This window comes from Galeopterus variegatus, unplaced genomic scaffold (assembly GCF_000696425.1).
Source record: "Galeopterus variegatus unplaced genomic scaffold, G_variegatus-3.0.2 Scaffold1367, whole genome shotgun sequence".
NCBI lineage: Eukaryota > Metazoa > Chordata > Mammalia > Dermoptera > Cynocephalidae > Galeopterus > Galeopterus variegatus.
The window spans coordinates 359,154-385,643 of NW_007727478.1; the positions used below are offsets into that span (position 1 = coordinate 359,154).

General features: G+C 47.9%; 1 protein-coding gene across 1 annotated transcript in view; it reads right to left on the reverse strand.

The window, feature by feature from the left end:
* Positions 1–26,490, reverse strand: part of FLNB (filamin B, beta) — a gene marked incomplete at its 5' end in the record, with an annotated part of 54,215 nt that overhangs the window by 4,120 nt on the left and 23,605 nt on the right. Inside the window, 15 exons of the mRNA XM_008576574.1 lie at positions 16–234; positions 5,344–5,520; positions 8,198–8,330; positions 11,377–11,492; positions 12,448–12,585; positions 13,217–13,483; positions 16,635–16,757; positions 16,861–17,013; positions 18,146–18,349; positions 18,660–18,818; positions 19,642–19,815; positions 20,554–20,682; positions 22,869–23,009; positions 23,729–23,831; positions 24,544–24,615. Coding sequence (XP_008574796.1) covers positions 16–234; positions 5,344–5,520; positions 8,198–8,330; positions 11,377–11,492; positions 12,448–12,585; positions 13,217–13,483; positions 16,635–16,757; positions 16,861–17,013; positions 18,146–18,349; positions 18,660–18,818; positions 19,642–19,815; positions 20,554–20,682; positions 22,869–23,009; positions 23,729–23,831; positions 24,544–24,615 — 2,308 coding nt within the window. The remainder of the gene's footprint in view (positions 1–15; positions 235–5,343; positions 5,521–8,197; positions 8,331–11,376; positions 11,493–12,447; positions 12,586–13,216; positions 13,484–16,634; positions 16,758–16,860; positions 17,014–18,145; positions 18,350–18,659; positions 18,819–19,641; positions 19,816–20,553; positions 20,683–22,868; positions 23,010–23,728; positions 23,832–24,543; positions 24,616–26,490) is intronic.

Genomic DNA, 26,490 nt, shown 5'->3' on the forward strand with positions numbered 1-26,490 from the left:
GTGGTTGGTGGTTACCTGTCACCTTGGCCTTGAAGGGACTGCCCACGATGTGGTTGGGCCCACCATATTTGACACCGATCAAGTAGTTTCCAGGAGCCATGGGGGTGTACATGACTTTGTACCCTTCTGGGGTTTCCTGGCAATCCATTTTAACCTTGGACGGGCCTTCAATGGTGACAGATAATGTCCCTGGGCCTGCTCGGGTGGTGTTGATGAAGAATTCGGACTGGATACCTGGGAGAAAGGTAGAGGGAATGCCATGTGAATGGTTTGGAGGGATGAAGGGCATGGTTTGGGGGGCATTCCCAGGGGCACTGAAGCAGTGGTGGGGGACACACAGGTTCCTTCATTGCGGGTAGAGGGGGAGGTTTCCTGTTGGCATTGGAACCTACTGGTACTAGCTCTGAGCTCCTGGCACAGAACCACAGGCCCTGGGGGGTGGAAGTGCCTTCCCAAGGCCAAGGCAGGAGAGCGGCTGACATTTCGCCCACCAGTGATGCCTGAACACCCTGTTCTCTCCTCTGAATATGAGCCGTGGCAGAAGGCGAGAAGAGTGAGTCACATTGTGAGCCTAAAGTGCTACTTCAGCCTCCAGCGTCCAGCTCGGCCTCCAGAGGGGTGGGGGAAATGTGGGTCCCGGTGTCTCCTCCCCTCCTCCTCAGGCTCCTGACCCCAGACACCATGCTAAAGACTAGGGCAGCCGCTGTGACCTGCCAGCTACCCACTTTGTCATGAACACCAGCAACAAGCACAGGGCAAAACAGCAACTCCTGCTAACTGAGCACATGTGCCCACATAGGCTCCAGACCCTGTGCTAAGCTTCATTTTACATGCATGTGGCACGGAATCCTTTCACAGTGACTCCTATTTCACAAATGACAGAGTCTCTGGGAGTTTCGGCTACTTGCCAGTCATGCTACACAACCAGAAGGTGATAGAGTTGGATTCTGAACCACGTCCGCACGGCTCTGGCACGCAGGCATGTCTCTTAGCCACTGAGTGGGAACAGTTGCCTGCCTCACACCCTAACTGCAACCCCCAGACACCGACCACTTGGCTGGCCCAGTGAGGACGTCCTGCACAGACATCTTGCCTCATAATGAAAGGAAAGCTGGGCCAAAAGACAGTGCCAACCGATGACCACAGAGGCATTCCTGCTGAGCCTACTGCTCCACAAAAGCCCCCACTCTCTCAGTGCCCTTTCCAGTCCAGAGGGGTGTTCAGTGGGGGTCATCTGGGTGTCCAGACACCAGCCGCATGCCTGCCACAGTGCCCTCTGTGGGGCATCGCTGGCCTAGCATCCCCATGCAGGGCTATGTTCTTGCCAGAGCCCTAGATGCCGCCCCAGCTGGAAAATATTTGGTTTAATTACAGCTCCTAGGCCAGAGAAAGAATTGTTGTTCTGGTTATCAATAAAACAAAGGAGCTGCTATTGTGCGACCCCCAAACACCACCTAGCTATTTCTGGAAGTTCCTGAGGCTCCTATCCCAAGATCCCCCCACCCCATCTCAAACTTGTCATGGAATCCAGTCTGTGCAGCTGAGAAGACCCTCAAGCAGCAGCTGCTGGGGCTGCATGGGATGGGGGGAGGGGAGCAACAAGGGGACGGCGTGTCCAGGAAGTAGCTGGAAGGCAACTATATGGGAAGATATTTTTAAAGTGAAGAAGTTGAAAAGACCTGGCTGCAGTGAAAAGAAGCTCTATCCTTTTGAACAAGCTGCTTCATTCCTTAGAAAATCAGTTCATCCTGACTATGAGGGCCCAAAAAGGCAGGGGAGATGAGATGGGAAAAGGGAAGACAGGAATTACGGGACAAGCACTACTTTGTTGTTAACTCCTTTAAGGCTCAGAACCAGCCCATTAGGTGAGCTCCCTTATCATTCCCATTTCACAGTTAAGGACATGGAGGCACCGTGGGGTCAAATAACTCATCCAGAGTCACACAGCTGGGGACCAGCAGAACTTGGATTTAAATATAAGGTCTGTCCAACTTGGAGCAAAGGTGACTTGTCTGAGAGGAGGCAGGAGGAAGAAAATCCACATGCAGGAGTCGCTCACCACTGTCTCCCCTCAAGCAGCAGCTGCTGGGGCTGCACGGGATGGGGGGAGGGGAGCAACAAGGGGATGGCGTGTCCAGGAAGTAGCTGGAAGGCAACTATATGGGAAGATATTTTTAAAGTGAAGTTGAAAAGACCTGGCTGCAGTGAAAAGAAGCTCTATCCTTTTGAACAAGCTGCTTCATACCCTCAAGCAGCAGCTGCTGGGGCTGCATGGGATGGGGGGAGGGGAGCAACAAGGGGACGGCGTGTCCAGGAAGTAGCTGGAAGGCAACTATATGGGAAGATATTTTTAAAGTGAAGAAGTTGAAAAGACCTGGCTGCAGTGAAAAGAAGCTCTATCCTTTTGAACAAGCTGCTTCATTCCTTAGAAAATCAGTTCATCCTGACTATGAGGGCCCAAAAAGGCAGGGGAGATGAGATGGGAAAAGGGAAGACAGGAATTACGGGACAAGCACTACTTTGTTGTTAACTCCTTTAAGGCTCAGAACCAGCCCATTAGGTGAGCTCCCTTATCATTCCCATTTCACAGTTAAGGACATGGAGGCACGGTGGGGTCAAATAACTCATCCAGAGTCACACAGCTGGGGACCAGCAGAACTTGGATTTAAATATAAGGTCTGTCCAACTTGGAGCAAAGGCGACTTGTCTGAGAGGAGGCAGGAGGAAGAAAATCCACATGCAGGAGTCGCTCACCACTGTCTCCAGCTGTAACCAATATCTGACGCCACAAAACAATCTCTGGGCATGGTGGTCTTCCCCTCCTGCCCCCATCTGGCTGAGTTCCTGTGAGTTTAATGAATGTTTAATGTATCACTCCTCAATCTGAAAGGCAGGCGAGGAGCAGAGGCAGGGAAGGGAGGCTCTTCTGCCACGCCTTGTGCGTATTGGGCTTCCTGGACCATTGCATCAGGAAAATTGTTTAGCTGCTCCAAAGAGTTGGAACTCCCTGGTCCAACTCCTGACCTCTCAACTGCCCCTCCGGCAGAGTCCCGCCCCAAATTCTCCACATTCCCCTGCTGCAGAATCTACAGAAAGGACCATTGAAAGCTTAAGCCAAGAGATACAGCAAACCCTCCCATAAAAACACAGGGAAGTTTGCTTTGTTCAGAGGGTCAGGGTGCTGAGCCCTTCAGCGGGCATGCACAGATACCTTTTCATTTCACTCACACTGCAGCTGTGTAATCTCAGGACGGGTATTTGGGGAAAGGCTTGGGAGCGGGAGGGCTAGAAAAATAAGCCACCTTCCTCTTAACAAGACCAATATTTACACAGGGTTTGAAACAGGCGTGCTCTGTACCTCTCCCCTCCTGGCTGGGAGCCTCCCTGCAAGACCGGCTCCTTCTCGGCAGCATCCAGCACTTGCAAAGCACAGCCTGAAACCTGAGCTCCCAAGGTGTGCAAACCACCAAGAGGAAGTGGGAGAGGGCCCTAGGTACAGCCAGCATGAGCCAGCAGGAGGGTAAGGTGGCTCCTGGCCATCATGGGAGACCCTGGCAGCTGCTGTGGGGCCTGGACCAAGGCCTACTATATGCTCCAAGTGCCAGGAGGACCCACATGGGCCCTTGATGGTGAGTGGCTTGCAAGGGGACAAATGCCTGCACTACTGCCTGGAACCCCTCCAGGTCGGCTGGGAGGACAGGGGTCCTGGTTTAGGACACCCCATAAAGCAAGTTGGGGGTACAGTTACTGCTTTGGGGTGAGTCACTCAGGGAGGTAGCAAAGCTTGGGGTTTAAGGGATCAGGCTCTGAGGTCATGGGCCTAGACTGGTTCCTGGTTCCGCCTCCTCTTAGCTGAGTATGTTTACGGAATGACTCAACCTCTGTCTGTCTCACTTTCCTCATCTGTAAAATGGATGTCACCTAGGGCGATATGATACCATGCCATTCGCTGCTGGCCCAGAGTTCAGTGTGGAGCCAGACTGGATTTGCCTAGGAGGTCTGGCAGCACTCACACCACCACTGTGGGTGGTTTTGCTGAGGCCATTTCTTTGGCCAGAGTTCCAGGCAACATGCCAGCACATCAGTCACTCCTACACCTGGGCAGAGCCCCTTGACCACATAAGACACTTGCTCCCTGTGCCTGGATACTGGCACTGTGGGCACTCATCCCCTCACCCTCAGAGAGGCGAGTCTGCTCCATCCCGCTCACCTTATCAGAGGGGAGACCAAGAGTGCACACACAAGGGACGTAAGAAACCAGGACAGGCTGATGTCCTAAGAGGGTCCAAAGTAACATCAAATGCAAACCGTGTCCCAGTGAGTCCACACTGTGGACTTCCCCTGCAGAGAAGCCTTAAGAGGACAAGCTCCCCACCCCAGCATCCTCCCTAACAGTGACACTCTGCCTACCTCTAGGGGACTGGTCAAATGACTTATGGTTCATGGTAGGAATACTAACGGCAGCCCTTAAGGAGGGGGAAGATTGGTGTGCTTTGACACAGAAAGATCTCTAAGATGTCAAGGTAAAAAAGCAAGCTGCACCACAATATGTGCAATAAGATTACTTTTGTAAAATAAAAGCAAAACTATGTGTTTGCCAGTGTATTGAACCAACTAGCTTCCAACCCAGCAACCAAGACAGACAGTGAGAAGGTCCCCCCGTCCTATGAGCGGTGTTTACTCCAGACCTAGATGGGGGAGGGGCAGAAGCAAGGAGACAAAGTGTCACTTTATATACCTCTACACTGCCTGTATTTTCCACAATCAAACATGTCCCGTCAGTGGTAAAAGTTAAAACAAATTGTAACGTTTCCAAAAAGCTTCAGAATTCTTTGACTGGTTCAGTCTTTTCTCCTCCATTAGGATCAGAGAAGAGGAGGAGGAGGAGATGGGTTGCGACAGGCCCTATTGCCACATCAACACGTTTCTGGGAGCCTGGGGACCACTACAGGAACCGACAGTAGGAGAAGTCCCAGGAGGCCCGTTAGATGCGTCATGAATTCTGGACAGGCAAAGAAACCCTCAAACGAATGACTCTGCTGTTTTACCCAACTATCAGCGTCCTGTCCCTAAGGTCAAAAAACTTGGCGAAGGAAGACATCAGACCCACAACAAACAATAAGGAGGTGTGAAAACACAGCCGTGGAGCCCTCACTCTGGATTTACCGAGGGTCAAACCACATCTCCCAAAACAACTCTAAATGGCGTGAGCCTCCAAACTGTGTGTTATTCCAGTTTCCCTGGGAGAGCATATAAAAGGCTTCCACAGGGCTTGAAGGGATATACCTGCCTTCGTCCCTGGAGCTGGCTCAGTTAAAGATGTGATGTGGAGGAGTGTGTTACCTGTGGTGCCCCCCTCAAGCCCTGCGCCGTAGGCAGACACCAGGGCAGGGTTCCCTGCTTGTCCAGGCTCCCCAACACGCACTTTGAAGGGGCTTCCAACCACGTGGCTCCCGTTGAACTTGACATCGATCGTGTGGATGCCGTTCTCGTGAGGGATGAAGCGAACAGCATATTTGTCTAGGAGAGTGAGCAAAGGCACAGGGTAAAACCAGCCAACAGACACATCCAAGTTAGGCGAGGACATAGGACAGCAGGCCAACCCAAGACAGCCAATTTTAAATCATCTAAAAAACAACAGTGCTACTGAGAGCCTGGCACACAGTACGCTGGATTTCAAAGCCAGATGGGTCTACTTGTATGCTCCTTAATCAGCACTTTGGGAAACATATCCAAATCTCAAATTCTATGTTGAATCCTCTGACCCCTGATCCAAATCTCAAATTCTATGTTGAATCCTCTGACCCCTGCCTGAGAAGAAAACTTCCCTCCTTTATGAAAACCCACTTCTCACGGTTCTCTTCTTGGCCATTTGAAGGGGAAAAAAATGGTTCCCACTGGAATTAATGCTTCTTCATTAGCTCAAAGCTATCAACTGCCCCACAGGGTGGGTTTTGCTGTGTGTTTGGGTCATGGCATGTGCCAGGATAATTCAACTGAAACAGGCACCTAGAATATCCACCCACTGTGTGCCACCTGACCCTCGCATCCTCCTGGAAGACCTCCTGCCTGGGATGCAGACAGCCTGCCCTCCAGTCAGCCTCTCAGCCCCTCCCTGGCTCACTGGACCCTTCATCCCCTTTATAAGTTGTGTTCCCCAAAGCTCGACCCAAACTCTCCTCTCTCTCCCCTCTGGTACTCCTCACCAAGGCGTGTCTACATGAACCTGCCCTATGTCCTTCATCACTGGGCTTCCCCCAACAACCCCCAGCTGGGTATTCACTCCTCCTCTCTCAAAGCCAATGTGCTTCAGGGGAAGCTGACTCCACCCCCAAGTCCAGGCGTGGTCCCTGACCGGATCAGGGAAAATCCGTCTTTCCTCAAGCCAAAATCAGTTTGCATGAGGTTTTCTTCAGCTACAGGAAGTAACTCAGAAATGGGCATGTGTCCCAGTTCAGTGAGGTGGGAGGGGAGGTTTTCTGGAGACTTCTGAGAAAGGAGCCTCTCAGACTTCTGAGAAAGAATCCTGAGGAAAGGATGTCTTTTGTGATTGGTGTGGTGTGAATATGAGAAGTCTGGTGCTGCTGCAGCCATCCTGTCACCAAGAGGAAGGCCAGGCCAGCCTCAGAATGAGGCCCACAAAGCAGAAGAAAGAGCAGAGATACTGAGGACACAGCTGAATTAAGTCCTTGCTGAGGCCCACTTTAGATTCTGAACTTTCCAGTTAAGTGAATGAACACACCCCCTTTATTGTGTGAGTTGGCTCGAGTTGGATGTTCTGTAATTTGCAACCAACAGTATCCTCACAGTGGCACTCTGGTGATCTCAGACACCCCTCGGGCTTTGAACAGTACCTAAGGCTGAGGACACCAAGCTTAACTTAATACTAAGCCTCATGCCATAGTGACCTATTAAATATTAAACATCCCCACTTGGATATCTGGGAGATACTTCAAAACCCTCCAAAATAAAATCTTGAACTCTTTCAGGACCTGACCAACCCTCGCCACCCTCTAACTGGCTGTCTCAGTTCTGCTAACTGCATTATCCTCTTTCTACCCCATCACTAAGCTACAGGTCACCAAGTGCTCTGGCCTCGAGGCCCTCATCCCCATTTCCAGTGCCACTAATTCTGTTCTCTCAAATGGACCCCTCTTGGGAGCATCACCTTGCCACTCTGCCTTTCAGATGTTCCAACACATTCTCTCTGATGTGGCCATACTTAAACCAAGATCTGATCAGGGGACCCATGTCCCACATTTGTTCCTTCTGAGGCTTCGCACTGCCCTTTCCGCCCAGCAGGAGAAAGATGTCTAAATGTTAACCCAGATCCTAGATTTCTACCCTCATTGGACACATAGCCACATAAATGGCAAATGGCCAGTAAGAGCAGGTCTCCTCCTCACACATCAAAGTACATATTAAATGTCACCTCCTCTGAGAGGCCCTCCTGACCCTGCCTGAGGAAGAAGCCAATTCTTTGTACCGCTGACCATCTTCACCATCTGCTTCTCAATTCTCCTGCGGTTACCGGTGATCACCTGGGGTCATCACCAGTGCGCTGCAGGGTTTGGGCCATGTCCTCACTAAACTCTGAGCAGCTCTTTGAGGGCAGGAATCATGTATTCCTCAGCCTCATCTTCCTGTCAAGTCTCTGACACTTAATAAATGTTCACTGACAAAATGGTCTCTTTAACGTTGCTTGATATCACGGAATTCCATAACGAGGCACTGGACAAGAAAATCTCAGGATATTAAGCCCTTAGAGACCCAAACTCTCATTTTTAAATTTACCTTTCCCTCAGAGTTAAGTGAAACCAAAGTGTACTTACTCATGTCATAAAGTCAACAATGAAATAAAAATCTGTAAGATTTTATTAAAATGAGAGAAAAATCACAATGAATATCATGTGAAAAGAATCTGCAAAACTAACAGAAAATAAAGCAGCATTTATTTTAAAAAAGAAAAAGAAAAGAAAGGGGAATTCTATCCCAAAGTAAAGGTTCTCACTGTCCTTGGCCAATATTTATACCCTAATTTATAAATAATGTCTGGCAACTGCAAAGGGAACTCAAAGGCTCACTGGCAGTCATGAGACTAATTAGTCCTCCTTTGGGATACACCTTTGCAGGAACATTCTGCTGAAGAACACTGGTGCTGGGGACACCCCCTCCCCTGCCAGGGCCCCCTGCTCACCTGGCTCCAGCTCAGACACGTGGCACTCCTCCACGGCTCCAGAGGGGCTATGCACCTTTGCATCAATCTTGCCTTTTGCACCATTCAACCTTATAGCAAAGGATGCTGGCTGGTTAACTTTTAATCCTGATTCCTGAGAATTTAATAAACAGGTTATGGCCCTCAGTTTTCCTGCTCAGTGGCACACGCTGACCCAACCTGAGACTCCAGGTGACAGTTCTCATGCAAATGGGCCCAAAGTATTTTTCCACGTAACATCTAACAACAGAAGAGCAGGTGGGTCCATCCACATTTCTAGCAGAAAGTATAAGAAAGCAGAGACACAAATCTGCATGGTCTTGTACACAAACCATCTCAATGCAGGCTGAAAGAGATAGCTCCTGGGTTTAGAGATTTGAGACACCCTGGTCAATAGGACTTTAGTTTCAGCATCCCAAACAAGACCAGCAGAGGCTGGAAAACCCAGTATCTTCCAGGTCAAAAAAGTAAGATCCTCTTTTAAGAGGAGTCTGGCGGCTGACAAAAACCATGTACTCACTAACATGGACGAAGTTTATATCATTGCTTTTTTATCTCAAGAGTAGAAATGGAGAGAACTTTCAATAAAATTGCAAAGGGCTACACAGGCAAGGTAAGCAGTACTGCACAGCAGTTAAGAATCTGATGGACCTGGGTTTACTACCATTTCCTAGCTATGTAACTAAGTTGTTAAACCTCTTTGAGTGTCAGTTTCTTCATCTGTAAAACGGGAAGAATAACTGAATCTGTCTCAGAGAGCTGCTGAGAATCGAGTGAAGTTATGTATGTAAAGCACTCAGTACAGGCCCTGGCTCAAAATTGTCAGTTTACTTTTAAATATTAATACACATTTACAAGTTGTCTGTTCCCACCTCCCCTACAAAAAAAGCAACAGGGACAAGTGTAGCTTTTGCTCTTCCCTGGATCAGTTTCACTCCCCATGTTTTGTCTTAGAAACTTCATCCCCTTCTGGGAGGAGGGGATTAAAAACTCAGATGCTTAGGAATAATGCTTAGGAGCAGCAACATGTTAGATATTTTAAGATTGGCCAATTCCAAATAGCCAAATTTTAAAAGTCAGCAGTTTTGATTTAAAAGTGGTTGGACAGCTACTTCTCAGATGATAAATGAAGCAGCAGGGCTCACACTCTATGTCAGGCAAATCCCCTGGAGATCTTGTTAAAATGCAGGTTCTTATCCAGTGGGTCTAGGATGGGGCCTGGGTGGGATTTTACATTGCTAGTAAGTTCCCAGGTGATGCCAAGGGTGCTGGTCTAAAGACCACATACTAGTAGCAAGGCCCTAAAGCTGTGTTGCCTAATTCAGAACTGGCTATATATATATTCTTACACTTAAAGCACTTACAATTAAATAAAATTAAAAATTCAGCTCCTGAGTTACTCTAGCTACATTTCAAGGGCTCAGTAGCCACATGTGGCTAGTGGCTACCGTACTGTACAGTGGAGATGTGGGAATTTCCATCGTTGTAGAATGTTCCACTGGACTGTGCTGCCCTAGAGGTTACAGACTGGGAAGGGAACACAGAACACAAAATTAAGAAGTCTTTGATCACCAAATCACCCACCCCCATCCCACACCCTCCCCCATAAAGAGCTAGCTGACTCCAATTTTCTAAAAAGTCTCAAAAGCAAGACAAAACAATACATGCCTCTTTCCTAACCAGCACCAGATGTTGCTGTACAGGCCTCCACTAAGTCTCTGATAAATAATTTACATATCACTTGGCATCAAATGACCCAGGAAGAGCAGGAACAATGCTGACAAACACGTCCCTCCTGCTGTAGCAGCTGCTTACAGAAGCCTGATGTAGAGCCTGCTACACACTCACTGAAATATTTATGACTGAACTGTGATGAGAGGACTCTACAGAGAAGTTTTCTGGAGAGGATTTCTCCAAACCAGCTCCTTTTGGACAGAATCATTTACGTTACCTGAATCCGCTTGCTGCTAAAATCCTCAAGAGGGAGATAAACACCTCGGAAGATCCGAAAGAAATCTTCGAGATGCATGAAGGCAGTATTTGCCCTCACAAATACTGGGTTTATCTCCCTCCATAGGTTTTAGTTAAATCGACCACAAAATCAACTTCTGTTAAGAAGTCTTTAAATGAAACACAAGAAAAACATCTACACCACGGTGACCAGTTAGTACCCTTGGTACTCTCCAGATGAGGCCTCTTCAATTTGTGGGCTGTGATTCTGGTTCGGGTTCTGTCTGGGTCTTTAAACGAAAGACTAATGTTTTGCAACAATTTAGTAGAATCCAAATTCCCCTCAGAGTGAGGTTAGAATCTCAAATATAAACCTAGTGTATGGAACTAGATTCAATGACATCACCAGTCTGAGAGACTGAATTTCAATAAACCTAGTATTTTCAAGAACTGGGGCAGCTGACAGCCATTTAGAAACCCCCTTAACCAGAAATCATATTTTAGGTGTTATCCCATAACTTAATCACTACTGTTGGTTCAGACGCCTAATTACTTTTCAGTGTCCTGAGCAAAGGCCCAGAGGCATCCTCAGTGGATCTTAGCTTGGCTGAAGGTGCTGATGCAGCCTTGAATTAAATGACCTTTTTAAAAAGGGTGAAAAGTTACACCTCCAGGTATCCCAGTAGGTTGGGCTATGCAACCACTGGCCACAATGTCAAGGTGGGGATTAAGGAGGCTGCAGTTAAAAGCACAGTTCTGGAACCACAGAGACCTCATTCTGCCCCATACTAACATGGATAAAGTTCTTAACATAGTTCCTTGCACACTACTATAAATACATTGCACTTGACTTTCTGAGGAAAAGGCAGGTGACAACAGCAGGCTAAACATCACTGGACGGTTAATTTTGTTTGAAAGCCCTCCTTATCCCTTAACCAATTATTAACAGGCTTCCTTTGTTCCTCTTAAATAAATACTTAAAAACAAACTTGTCCCCAAACGTTGAGGTGTGTTGTTGACTGTGGCTCTGTTTTTGCTTGCTCCAACTGTCTTCTGCCCTAAGTGTGTGGTGAGTTGGCTCTGCCATGGGAAAGCTCCCCTTTGTGAACAGGGCCCTTGGCACCCAAGGGGGGATTGAAGCGGCCTCAGGAGTCCAGGGGTCTTGCTGATCGGCCTGTGGCCAAGGAGATGGATGCTTTCTTGCGCCTCACCTGAAGGCTCATAACAGTGAGGCGGCGGGCGTCGTCGGAGGGCGCGATGACAGGCACCAGGTAGGGACTTTCGGGGATGTGCTCATCATTGAACTTGATAGACACCTCGTAGTTACCTGTTGGGACAGGAAAGTCCCATCATTTCAGAGATTCTGGAAAGGTGGTTCTAGAGTGGCCTTTTGCTTCTTTGATGGCCACGGCTGACTGGTTGAGAGTGGGTCACCTGCTGAGAACAGGGATTCTTAACCTGGGTCCACAGGGTCCCCAAAATGTCTGTGTATAGAATTCAGGAGATGCATGGACTTGAATGGGAAATAATTACATCTTTATTTTCACTAATCTCTAACTCAAATTTAGCATTTCCTTTCTTTAGAAATGTTGACAAGAAATCATAGCATATTAGAAGTGCCTGAGATTGTAGCACCAAAAAAAAAAAAAAAACAAAAAACAAAAAACCCACAAATATTTTTATATCATCTTAAAGTTTTACAGATATCTTAACATGTCATTTATACTCACCACTACTTTGAAATTAAGGTAGTTAATATACTGTCACCAAATCTTATGATTTAAAATATTAATGAATATATGCACATGTTGCTATGTTGCATATTTGTTCTTGCAAGATTTTGATAACTATATTTTAATATAATTAATTTCCTTTAGAATCTGATGTTATTTTATTTTATGTGTTTCAAAACATTATCCTAAGAATGATCCCCATAGGTTTTACCAGATGCCACAAGGGGCCATGGCACACAAAAGGTTAAGAACCCCTGCTCTAGGAAACTCAGATGCTGAAGCCACTTTCGTGGGGCAGCCACACCAGCCACAGGCCATGGGTGGGCAGAGAGAGAGACCAACACAGAAAGACAAGAGACAACAAGAACAAGAATTCCTAGCCACTGGAGGCTTGACTGTATTTCCTGCAACTGGATTTCTAGGAGGCTCTCCCATGGGCCCATACACATAAATGCCTCATTTACTTGAGTTAGTTTTGGGGTTTCTGTTCCTTACACATAACCATCCACAAACAAGGAAAATGTCCTCAGTGGACCCTTGAGTACATACCAGGCTCTTGGGCAATGTAAGACACACCACACGACCCATTTTTATGGTCATCAAAAGTAATCTCAGCCTTACTGGGGCCCTCGACAGCGATGGAGAGGCCCCCAGCACCTGCCTCCCGGGTCCAGATGCTGAACTCCGCTGAGAGCAAAGAAACACTTGGTTAGTGACAAGCCCAGCAGAGCCCCAGCCCCTCTTCAAGAAGTTCAAACCTGCAGTGCTAGGTTTAGTTTGTTGCCAGCCCTTTCCTCCTTCTCTGACCCCAAGCAGAACCCAAGCGAGGCCATAGCTAAGGTTTCCTAAGCACCATCAGTGATTACTAAGTTCATGGGAACTCTGATGTCTTTCGAATAAACCAACCCAGAAAAAGTTGAGAATGTTCAGTTTTTCCCTTCAAATCATCCCACCAGCAGCCACCATGGAAAGGGACCCTTCAAATCAGTTTTGCAGCATTCTAGTGCATTCCACAGAACATTAGCCCTGCGAGATGCTCAGGATACAGCTTCAATACTCTGCTCCCCTTGCAGAGACTCAGATGCACACTAGGAGGGTACAGCCTCCAAGAAGTCCCTCAGTAACAAACCTCTTCAGCTTTGGGCAAACGAGCAATTCCCAGACTTATTTGGCCACAGAAACCCTGTCTTAAAGAACGCCCCTTAATACCACCCATAAGAAGTCTCTCTTTAGAACAGGGCAAAGAGGTGCAGGAAGCTCACATCACCCAGCTCAACTGTTACTCTTCTCAAGTAAAAACCCTGCCCAGAACACTCACCTGGGACTCCTGCTTCTCCCCTCTCAAGGCCGGGGCCTCCTGCCCGGACCTTGTGGGCGCCCCCTTCGCCCAGTGGCCCCACAGTGAACTGGAAGGGGCTGCCAGTTACGTGCTGCCCACGGTACTTGACGCTGACCGTGTGGACACCCATCTCCTGGGGCACAAATCGGACGCAATGTGAGTTCTTCCCCATGGGCACAATCTCTGCCTCAGTCACATGGCCAGAGGGGCTGGTGACATGGGCCGACATGTCACTGCTGTTGATTTCTAAAAGGAGCAAGGAGGTTGGAAGAAAGAGAGCAGGATTAGGGCAAGGCCCGGACAGGACAGGACACACAGGGCAAACAGCAGAGGGCAAGGCGGGTACAGCCTGGAGATCATGGGGTGCTCAGGCTTCCTTCCCTGCAGGCGGGATACCTGCCCTCCTGTGGCCAGCATGGAGGGAGCAGGGCCCTTCAGGTCACCTGGTGCAGAGCATTCTAGGGACACTGATGCTTCTTGCCCCACTGCGTACTTTCACAGCCTTTCTGGCTAGAGCTAAGTTAATTCCACATGGTGGCTTCGAACCAGAGCCGGAGCCAACTGTCACAGCATGTAAATAAAAATTACAGTACCTCAGGTGTTTCTAAGCTAAAGGTGACATGGCCATCTGTCATGCTTAGATGGGCTCTTTTCCATAGTAGGTAAGGGTAGAAAACACGAGAGCCGTCATCCCTTACTGTCAAAAAGCTTTGGCATTTCTTTTAGGCAGCAAGACAAAAGAAAAGGCATTTAGAGAAAAAGGTGAACACATGTCAGTCCCAATGGCAAACAGGGAATCACACATGAGCAAAGCTTTAAGCAAACAGAAGGCCAAGGCCACGCTTTCGGAAAAGTGACATCCTGGGTCACCAACACTGTCTGCTCCACATGAGCTGCTCGTGTCATGTTACGACTGTGCCTGCGCTGACATGGTGGAGACAGGTGGCCGCATGTGGGGAACCGAGCATTGCCATCACCTAGTGCCCGTATGAAACTGCACCCTCCAGCCCTACGGGAATCGGATTGAGCAGTTCATGACTTGAGCTCTGAGAACAGAAAAAGGAAGGGAGGTTGAGGAGGGGGTCACCCCAATGTTATGGGCTGAATATTTGTTCTTTCCAAAATTCATATGCTGAACCCCTACTCTCAATGCAATGGTATTAGGAGATACAGCTTTTGGGAGGCAATTAGGATTAGATGAGGTCACGAAACTGGAGCCCTCATGATGTGATCAGTGCCCTTATAGGAGCCCTGAGAAGAGCTTGCTCTCTGCTCTCCACCATGTAAGGACACAAGAAGAAGGTGGCCATCTACAGCCCAGAAGAGGGACCTCACCAGAACCTGACCATGCTGGCGCCTGACCTCAGACTTGCAGCCTCCACAACTGTGAGAAATAAAGTTTTGTTGGTTGCCACCAGTTTTTGTTATTTTATGATAGCAGCCCAAACTGCCCAAGCCACCCCACATGGCCTGGGTCCTGGTGAGCCGTCCCCCATTCTGACCAATGAGGCAGGAAGGTGAGTCTTACCCCAAAGTCATCTGTCATCAAGTAACTGAAACAAATAACAAAGCCATTAAAAGCCAAGAGACTCGGGAGAAAGGGTACATGTCCACACTGCACAAAGATATTCGCTAATTCCTCAAGAAAGAGATGAGCAGAGAGAACGGAACAGGTAATTTGAAAAATGAGAAATGTAAAGCAAATGAAAACACAGTCCACGTCATTAGTCATCCAAGAAATGAAACTGAAAATGGACACTGCACTGTTCCATCAGATTGGCCAAGTGAGAACAAAGACAGCGCCCAGCACTGGAAGGGCATATGGAGAAATGGGCACCAATACGTTTACTGGAGGGCGACCTGCCAAGGCCCAGCAGCCTCTGAACTGCAACAGCCGCGCAATCCCACTCCTGGCACCCGTCCCACTTCTGGCAGCCTGAGCACACGACGGCAAACGTCAGAGTGGCACTGATGGCAGGCGCTGAGGCATGGAAACGCACATATGTGAAATGAGACCACCCAACAAAGGAGAGTGCGTCTAGACATGAACGGATATCTCACGGAGTCATTAAAAGATGAGGTGGACGTGTATTTTCTGAGGTGGAACTATGCCCATGATAGTGAGCGAGGAACACACCAGTGTGATCAGCAACTGAGCCCACATGCCTACAGGAGGGAGGCAGCCAGGGCCCGGCTGTGTGCCTCAGATGTGAGCCACAGTCTTGGCAACCCTCCATTGGGCACATGAACTGCTCATGATCATGAACGATCAACACAGCTCTTTTTAAGTGATCTGGTCTCAACCCTAGAGGCTTTTCCTGCATTCACAAGTGACACAGCAATGATGTGTTTACACAAGAAGAACCCAGCAACTATAGCTAAGAAGCAGAGTAAACAGAAATGTGACATATTAGGAAAGACAGGAGACTCGGTGTAGGAAAACAGCCCCTCTCCAGGAGATCACACGTGAGCTTCATCTGAAGACTATTCAGATTTTCCTTCTCACTGAATTTGTGCAACTAAACAGCACCTTCCAGCTTCTGGGCAGAGGAGCCTCAGATTTTCACTTACGCAGTCAATTCTCCTTGCGAGGATTCTTTTATAGAAAGAATCTGGGCCACATTGCACACAGACTGTGTGGCCTGTTTGCTGGCTAATTTGGCCCCATGAAGAACAACTCACTGCCGAGGGCTACATATGAAACACTCAGTTTTGCCACACAGCCCTCGTTCTAATTTTAGGAATGAAAGAGATAAATGGACACATTAGAAGAATGTCACTGGGGGCCGGCCCCATGGCTCACTTGGGAGAGTGCGGTGCTGGGAGCGCAGCAGCGCTGGGAGGGCGAGGCCACGGGTTTGGATCCTATATAGGGATGGCCGGTGCGCTCACTGGCTGAGCGTGGTGCAGGCGACACCAAGCCAAGGGTTACGATCCCCTTACCCAAGCCAAGGGTTACGATCCCCTTACCAGTCACAAAAAAAAAAAAAAAAAAAAAAGGAAGAAGAATGTCACTGGGATGCCACCTCTCAAATACTTCCAGATAACTGGCATCAGCAGGGCCAGTTCTCTCACTGACATTATTCTATTCGATAAAAAATCTAAATATCTAAAAGCATGTCTATGTTCTATTTTTCCCCCCATGTAACACAATAAAGCCTTTTCATTTGAAATTTTTAAAAGGTGGGAGGTGAACAGATTCATTTTGCTTGGATGGGCCTTGTGAAAATAAATATGAAAGAAAATAACAAAATTAAATAAAAAGGTCATCACAGCTGACTTGGATAGTATGTTCTGGGCCCTGCCTGGACTTGGTTCCCAAAGGTGCCCACTGCCCTGCTGCTGCCCCAAGGGCCAGTGCCCAGACTACCCTGCCCTACCAGCCCCCTGCACCCACCTGGGATTTTCAGGTTCAGGTCACAGATGCTCCCAACGGTGGCCACGGACGGGGCCCGACTGGTACGAGTGATGCTCTCCTTTACTCTTCCCTCCCCACTGATCTTCACAGTAAACGGGCTCCCTGAAAGAACCAAGAAGACCGTGTGAGCAGCCCAGAGGCCGCAGCACAGGATTTATGAAAAACACAAGCATCACACAGGGAGGGCAGAAGGCAACACACATACCAGGCACGTGCTCATCAGCGAATTTGGTAGAGACAATGTAAACCCCAGGCACGGTGGGGAAGTAGGAGACTTTGCAGGTGCCATCTTCCAGGTCCTCTGTCTGGATGTCCACTTTGCTGGGGCCTTCCACCGCCAAGGAAATGCCACCATACCCTACAACACAGCAGCCCCAGGCTGTTCTGACCACAATTCCTCACTGGGAAAGGAGAGCTCAATGAATGCAGAAAGGACATCTGACCCTCAAAATTCAAACTATTTTGAAGCAGCAGAAAGAAAGTAATGGCCCCTATATGGAGAGCCCAGGGCAGAAGAGCAGATTAGAAACTCTGAGAAGTCCTACAGTGAAATAACCTGCTGAATGTGACTTTGACCAGAGAACCCTTTCTTCAAGGATGTCTATTAATTCCCCGTGGAACATGTGTCCTGCACAACCAGGTGGGAAAAACACTCTACCCACGCGGCTCCAAGAATGGCATGCACTGACTGCCACCAGGTTTCTCTCCAGCCACAGACCTGAGAATCTGAGTTTTTAAACAGCCTCCAGCTGCCTCGAGTAGGGCAGCAGATATGAAGGTTTAACAACACAAGGAATCAACAGGGAGCATATGCCCATCAGGACCAGAAATTCTCCAGCCCTCTCTCAAGGGATGGTGACTCTCTAGAATCCACCCACAAAGTCATCACACAAGAATGCAGAAGATGGAGACACTGGGATGTGGCGTAGCTTGTGAGAGGCCCACCTAACTCAAACCATCTCAAAGAGGGAACATGAAGAGAGCCTCATTTCCATAAAAGCTCTGCTCAGTGGAGCACCATCTTGGCCGTCTGGCCTTACATTCTTTGCTTGGCATGAGTCTGGGAGACCCTAGGAAGCTGAGAACAATGATGGAAATATAGATAATAAAATAGCGGGACTGACTGGTTAGTTCAGATGGTTAGAGCATGGGGTTGATAACACCAAGGCCAAGATTCAGATCCCCATACCAGCACCAGCTGCCCAAAACAAAAACAGGGGTTTGTGAGTTGTGGCAGCTCAGGGTTCAAATGCCAGGAGCATATGGGGCTATAACCCCTATGAGGGTCAGTTTCTTCACCTATAAAACCAAGATAATACCTACTTCACCAAAAGTTATGAGTCATGTATGATAATGCAGGAAGGAGGACAACTGCTTGAAGGATACTCAGAAAGGAAAGGGAGTTGGTAGAATGAAAAGACAAAGCGGCCTGAGCAAGAAGGCGGCAGTTCCCACAGCTCTGGCCATTCCCCTTGGACCACCCCACAGACCTGCATCCCTCGTGTCCACGATGAACTCAGACATCTCGAAAGTCCGGCCTTCTGACAGGCCACGGCCATAGACTTTGGCTCGGCGGGCGTCACCGATCTCAGACTGGACCACCATGATGGACACAGGGCTGTTGGCCACGTGGTTGCCATTCTTCTTGATGCTGACCAGGTGTTCGCCCACCTCCCGGGGGATGAAGGAGATGCCTGCAGAACACAGATTGAGGTTTGTAAGGGGAAGGGGGAAGCAGATGGAGGAGAGGAAGCAGGACAGAGCTACACTCTGAAGAATGAATGGAAATATGACTTCTTTCCTGACTTTCTAACAATTCAGAGTGTCCAAGGGTGTCAACATCACAACGCAGGGATGCACCTAGACTTCAATCATACATGTGACCCAGCAATTTTATCACATCACACTTCAATTCACTACCAATTTCCCAAGAAAGGACTGAGGGAGACCTCGCCTCCCTCCCAAGATTTCCCGGATGTGGCCAAGAAGGCAGCCTGGGCTTACCAATATGGTTGTTGGGTAGCCTCTTCAGGAGACAGGGTTCGTCACGGCCAGACGGGGCCTTAATGCTGGCCGTCAGGGTGCTGAGGTCAGTCTCGCTGATATCCAGCAGGAAGTCGGCGGCTGAGCCCAGCTTCACCTGGGAGCACCGCCTGCTGTCGTCTGGGAAACAGCCCCCAACACACCCGTTACATGTGGTCACCCCGACCCTCCAGAGCCCTCCCTCCTCATGCTGTTTACAGAGAAACAGGCAAGAATTAATTACCCAAAGTTAAGTGGAAAAGCATGACCCAGACATTGAGCAGACCTAACCAGCAAAGAATGATTGGGACTTATGCCTGGTTAAAGGGAACACTAGGAGCTTGCAGGAACTGGGGACTGGAGTCTTCATGGACCACTTTTTAAAGAACTCTTTGGCAGTGGAAGGCATCTCCCACCTGCCTGCCACGCCCTTGGGCATTTCTCAGGTAAACACTGACTGCGTTCCATGCACTGCTGCAGGCTGCTTCACAGACAGGCCTAAGTACCTTGTCTTGTGTGTATTCCTTATAACCCACTGAGAACATTACCCAAACACAGCAGGTAGAACAGAGGTCAGGAGCACAAGCTTTGGAATGGGATAACCTGCATCTGAATCCCAGAATACCAACATGTGAATTTGGCTAAGCCACTACCTTGCCAAGCCTCAGTTTTCCCATCTGTATAATGGAGAGCAGAAAATCTATCTAGTAGTGACGCTGAAGGCCATCTTTGAGCACATGTACTCATGCCATAAGAGCTCTTTTTTCCCCTGGACTTTTAGCTAGGTGAGGAATTTAGCTGGCTCAAAGTTGGACTTGCACCCCCAGTTCCTCCTTAAGGAGTCTCCACGAAACCTAAGCTCAAACAGATGCCTAGTCTGCTGCCCTTAGTCTGATGTGGGGAGAGACTGTTGGGGGCAGACATACCATTGAGAAGGAAGCCCCAGCAAGACAAGAAACCCTACCTGTGATCTTGGCTGTGAAGGGGCTCCCAGGGATGTGCTTGTCATTGTACTTGACCAGAATGCTATAGTCGCCTGGCAGGGTGGGCAGGTAGGTCACTGTGCACGTCCCATCTTTGTTGTCAATGCAGCTGATTTCTGCTTTTGAGGGCCCCTCAATAGCCAAGTCCAGACCACCTGTATGTGGCAGCAGGGAGGGAGGGTGGTTAGGGGGAATGAGTGTCCTTGTTTCAACAGTGTTAACAACTCATCTTGATACCGGGGACAGAGACTGACACACTCCATGGGAGTCATGGGCAACAGTCATATGTCAGAACAAAACATGGTAAAACTGCCCACTGGGAAGGCACCCCATCATCTTAATTCTATACCACAAATAACCCTGAAGTTCCGTCTACTCTTCAAGATGCATAAGACAAGGAATGGATGAAGCCCTGCACATCAATCACTCATATACTTTGGGGGCCAGACATGGACTGTCACTGCTGGTCAGGCGCTGGATGCCATCATGGAAATCCCATTAGAACCACAGATTTAGGATTCTGCATTAATACAGTGGGCATGGGCACAGAGCTCTATCTAGAATAGGCCACTAAATAAGTCACATGGTTTTGTGGATACATGCGTAAAAAGAACAGAAACAAAAACATCACCAATAAAAATACAGGCAAGCCACATAAAATATTTGATAGCATGAATATGATTTCAATTAGAACACAAAGGACTTCAAAAGTTTCTGTTTGGAGGAGAGGATAGGGCAGCTCTATAGAAGAGACAGACTTATATGAGAGAAAAGATACTTACATGAGAGAAAAATACTACCATTCAATAGTCTTATTTTTAAAAGCTGCCTTTGGAACTGTCAGCTCTCAAGGGGAAGGCTGGAAGCGTCTGAGCATATCGACTAAACAGTACCTTCTCCTGCATCCTCCGTGACAATGGTGAAGGTGGCAGTTTTGTTGGCCACTCCATACACCAGGCCTGGTCCATAGGCAGAAACGCTCCCGCTGTTGGGGTAGTTCACATAGAACTGGAGTGGGCTCTCTGGATTTGCAAAGGACACAAACAAAATTGTGAATGAATACTGCAGACAATCAGTATCTTAACGTTCACCTTTCAGCAGGTAGGTCTGGTGCTGCCTAAGCAGAGGCAGGAGACAAAAGGAAATTCTGGTACCTCGCCATCCTAGGACACCTACGGGGGTCTAGCCAGTATTATTCCTTCAATCATGACGTAAGGAAAGCAATCGCTGAGGTGCTCCAGACTAGGGAGGGGGCTAAACCAGGGAACTCCAACTCAATCTGACAAATAAGGAAGAAATATATATACCGTGTGGAGAACTGACCCACTACTAGAAGGAATAGAACTAGAAAGGTCTTTTTGGAAGATCATTTGCCCACAGAGTCGAGCCCTAGGAATCGACCTCACAGTGGTCCTACCTGCCCAGCCCCGCTCCCAGACCTCTGCAAGCACTTTCATTTCCACAGTGTTCAGATGCATGTCAGGAAAAGATCTCAGTATCCAACAATAGGGGGATGATTAAACATTGGTCTAATCATGGGCCATTAGAAGAATGAGGGAGATCTATGTGTACTAACTTGAGAGATTATCCACAATAAATTGCATTAAAAAGAGAAAAAGCAAGTTGCTACATAATATTAACACTATTATGCCATTCCTTTGAAAACAAAACAGAATAAGATTGTATGCACGCAGGTAGGTTCAGAGAGAAACATCTGAAAAGATGCACACTCACACCAGCAGTGAAAGTGGGAGGCAGATGTGAGAAAGACATTTTTCACTCTGTCTACATCTATGTCTTTAGAATATTTAAATAGAAGCAGATAATATATTTTTGCTTTAAACAAATATTATGTACATATACACACATAGACTAAAGCAAATGACCAACTCAGGGAAATACTTGCAACTTCTATCACAAAGGGCTAACTAATCTCTCTAATATTTAAATTGCTCTTAGAAACGGATATGACAAAGGCCAGTAACCAAACAGAAAAACGGGCCAAGGATACAAATGTTCAGTTCACAGAAAGAGAAACACGAGTGGCACTTAAACATGCAGAAAATTGCTCAATCTCATTCACAAGAGAAATACAAATAAAGCAACATTGAGATACCGTGTTTTCCAACTATCAGATTGGCAAAGATCCAAAAACTTGATAGCATATTCCATGGCAAATCTGTATAAAAGCAGGTGCTCTTCTCCACTGCTGGTGGTGTGTGAACTGAACAGCCCCAATTAACAGCAATTAGGCAAGATCTATCAAAATCCCAGATGCCTACTCCTAGGCCCCAACAATTCACTTCTGGGCACTAAATCCACAGACGGACCCTGGTGAGTGTGAGGTGTTGAATGTAAAAGGCTGTTCACTGCAGCAAGACTGGTGACAGCAAAAGGTGGGAAAAACCAAAATGTCCTGCAACAGAGAACTGGTCAAATAAGTAATGGTTCATCCACATGGGAGGAGGCTGCGAAGACACTCTCTTATCCAAACCTGCAGAGCTCTCCTGGGTAGACCGTTAGATGTAAAGAGCAGGGACAGACTGAAGTGTCAAGTATGCTACCATTTATGTGAAATGGGGAGGGATTAAAAATCTGTATTCTCATTTGCATGTAGAGCCTTAAACATACTCTGAAATCAAACATAAAAAATTAAGTCAGGTTCAAAAGGGAGGGCAGATGGAGGACGTGAGGGAAGGAAACCTTTCTCCATACTTTTATTTTTAAACCATGTGAATATGTCACCTACTCAAATATCAAATTAAAAATAAAGAAATATTTAAAACATTACAAAAAGGAAAAAAGAGCCAGACTAACACTGTGCTGGCCATGAGACTTGAGCTGGCTTTCCTTGTCAAGGCCTGCTTGTCCTCCTTCTCACCACCTCTACTCCTGCACCCTGAACCCCACACTACACAGGGCTCTGCAGGCCAGGCTGGAAAGTCCCTCACTGCTCACATTTTTCTCCCAGCTTGACCTTGCCACACTCAGCAAAGTGACAAAGACAAACAACCAGGCCCCACAGGCCTGCACTGTGACCTGGGCCACTGAGCTGCTTCACCCCTTCTGGAAATTGGCTGGATCTGCCCCAGACCATTTCCTGCACAGCAGGCAGCTGATGGAACATCTGCAAGCCTCCCAGATTCTCAGGCCCCTGAACTGTGGAGTCCAGTGGGGCTTGCTAGCCCAGCTGCTGAGCCAGACTTACCAGGGATGTGGCTGCCCATGTATTTGATGTGCATCTCATGGAGCCCGACCTCAGTGGGGGCATATCTGACCGTGACCGTGCCATCCTTGTTGTCTACAATCTCAGGCGTGGCCGTCTTCCCAGAAGGCATGTGAACTTCTCCTGTGGAGCACAGGGAGACAGGGCATGAGCCCACCAGCAGCTTCCCCAAGAAGCTGAGCACAAGGCACAGACAGTTTCAAAGTACAGGTTTGCGGATCCAAGAACACTCATTGCTGCCTACAATATCCAAGTCTCACAACCGGAAAATAAGAGACCCATTCGCTTTTCTTTTTTGTTTTCCTTTGGCTTCCACAAAATGGAGCAAGCAAGTCATAAGTAAAGGGTTTTCTGCAATCAATTGAAAGCTCAAACAGGACTTGAGAAGACCAGGAAACCGGCAGGGTTAGAAGAGCATCAACTCAAAGAGAAGCAGGCATTAAAAGGAGGCTGGGGAGAGAAAGTAACTCTTGTACTGAGACCTCAGTGCCAAGGTAATATTTGGAAAAGTGGGAGAATAAGAGAAAGCAGGAAAAAAGGGGCAAACAGGAACCTGACAGCTGAAAGGTATTTAAACACAGCAACTCTTAATCTAGAGAGAATCACAGGCGTTCTCAAGAGACTAATGCAGGTTGCAAATGAACCACCTCATCAGAGAAACACACACACATATACACACAGAACATTCTGTAATCTCAGGGGCTCACGAACCGACCCCCAAGAGCAAGAAACAGAGATGCAGGAGCCCAGGTCTGGGGGGCTGTGGAACCACCTCCCCAGCACCGTTCTGGACTGCAAATGCGAGGAGTGAGAACGACAAGGCTTTCGAGACAAGTGCTTACCAGTGATTTCTCCCTTCCTGACTGCAAACGGAATGACCAGGTCGAAAGGCTTAAACCCCAGGCCGTTCATGTCACTCACTGGGACATAGGCCTCTTCGGTCACCTAAAAACAGGAACCAGTGGTCACTGGGAGAAGCAGACAACAGTATGGGCTAGTGAAGCTACAGGGGCAGAGCCACTGGGAATCCTGCAAGCCAGTGAGGCCGGAATTTGGGGATGCAGCTGCCTGTGCAGTATGGGCTTTGTCTAACTAGCCCTGGGCCCAGAGCAAAACCTGAAGGACTGGAGAAGTTTCACTGACCAATTGCTAGAAATTACTCGGCAGTCTGTTTGTAAAATTCCCAGCAGCACCCACAGGAAAGTGGAAAAGTGAAAGACAGCAATGTCTGTGAGTCCCAAGAGGCTCCACCTGGAAGGATTTAGTTGCTTGTGGCCTGGAAAAGAAGGTGCATTTTAAGTGGCAGAGAGTAGCAGCAGGTGGCTTTTCCCTGAACAGAAACCAAATGTGCAAGTGGCGGCTTTGAGAGTCAGCAGGAGGACTGCAGACAGCTGTCCATCTTTCTCTTTAAACACGGAGACACACTGCACTGAGCATGATCACAGACACGATGGCTGACGATTCATGGAGCACAGATGGTGACGCAAAGATGGGTCTTATTACAGAAAAAGCAGGGATCATTGTGATGGAATGATCAGTGGGGGACACGCCAGGACACCCACAGGGCTTAAGCAATCCCCAAAAGCAGGTGGCAGCTTTTCTGAAATGAAGGTTGAGTAAATACAGAAACACAAAAAGGAAAAAAACAAAAGTGTACCCAAGGCCTGAATCCAGGGGGACATGCATTTACCGGTGCCTCATCCACAGCCGTGACTTCCCCATCTGTGGCCTGGTTGGTGGCAAATGGAGATTAGTTCGGAATCACATTGGAGGGATATTGCTACTCAGTAGATGCTACAACCTGAGAGCTGCTTCCTCCCCATCTGCTCCACCTCGTGCAACAGTGAGTCCCCTGCTCCAGTGCAAGGTTACTTTCCCACCACCCTTTTGGAGAGCAAGTTGTTATCCTCTCTTCAAATTTCAAGTGCACATCCCTTTGAACCCACACCCCACTTCTAAGCAGGCCTATACTGGCAGGAAACTCCACAGGTAAGTAATGTGTGCAAGGAGTTGTAGCCGTTTGTGGTCGTGAAAAACTGAAGCAACCTAATATCCATCTGTAAGGTAAGTGGTCAAATAACTTATGGCAAGTCTGTCCAGTGGAACACTGATCAGCCATGGTGAATAAGGTTAAGTCTGCTGAATTAATATGAAAGAGTACCCATGGCATAAAGAGGGAAGGAAGCAAGTTGCAAAGCAATATATATGGTATGTTCCCATGCACAAAACTGAGGTGTGTGTTGTATAAGTAGAGAAAAGCTGGCACAGATCATCTCTGCAGCATGGGATCAGGAATGAGGTCTCTTTCTACTTGATAAATATCTACAGTGGTTAATGTTTTAAAAGTTTTCATAAATTCAATTTTAAAAAATCTTAGACTTTATGCTTCTGATCCAACTGACCTGATAAGGAGAGGACCCCTCTCAACATCCCTCTTCTGCCATGACAAAGAACAACAATCGGATGGCCCCCCCTACAGAAGAAGGCCTAGTGCTCACGTTAACTCCTTTTGTGTACTTTGGTAGCTGCAGAAAGGAGTTTTCACTTACAAAGGCAGCTCTATGAGCTGCTACATTTGAAACAGCCCTATCCTCTGCTTCCAGTGCCTGCTCAGATCAGGGCTAGACAGGGACACATCGGCTAGGAGGAAGACTTTTCAATGGCTAAGCTATGGCCTTTGACCCAGGACTTCTCAACAGTGATGGGCAGTTAAGCGACTCACCCACAACATCATGTGCCACATGTGTGCAACGTATTTAACTGAACCAGCCTGTGGGTCTCCTTGAGACATCTACTATGAATGTAGTGCTGGGTGTCTATGTCCTTTCAGCCTCAAACCTATTGAGGGAGGCAGGGAATCTACCCAGTCAAAGCTAATGAACAGGAAGCCAGTCCATCTAGGTAAGTCTGGGGAAAACTTGGAACAGGAGAACAAAGACCCAAACCAGGTACTGTGGGTGGTCGTCCCTTGATGCCTTTAGCAGAGGTTGGGGCAGTGTGCATACACATAGCATCCTTGCTTTGTGTATATTCAGGGCCTGGGGACATTTATTCCTAATGCACTTGGACGCCTCCACATCAGGCCTCTGGTTCCCCTGCTAAAATAGTCCTCAATATTTTTACCCACTCGGCCCTGTCTCTCATCCCCAGCTCATCGCACCAACAAGGCCATGACCTCTGCCCAGTGCTTGCCCTTCCATCCTGCCCAATTCTAATCAACCGGATAAAGCCCACTATGGGATAAAAACAGATTATTAAAACTATGACTGGGACTCTCCTGTGTAAACAAGGACATAAGCTTTCTAGCTGCAATTCTTTCTCCCCTAAAGGAGAAAAATACTCCCAAACAAACAAAGTCAAGTGACAAGTGTTTACATACAGAGACATAAAAGAGCCTCCAGAATTCTGGCACAATGTTTACAGATAAACAAATGTCTATAGAAAGGAAAAAAGCTACAACAGATTATAGACTGTTTGGAAGAAAGTCCTGGGGCTTCTGTCTGGAATGGAGTCTCATGCCCTCCTCCACCCCTGCACAAAGTGAAATAATTAGAAGGTGCTTTGTAAGCCCTGCGCAGGGCCAGGTCATAAGGGCCTATGAACC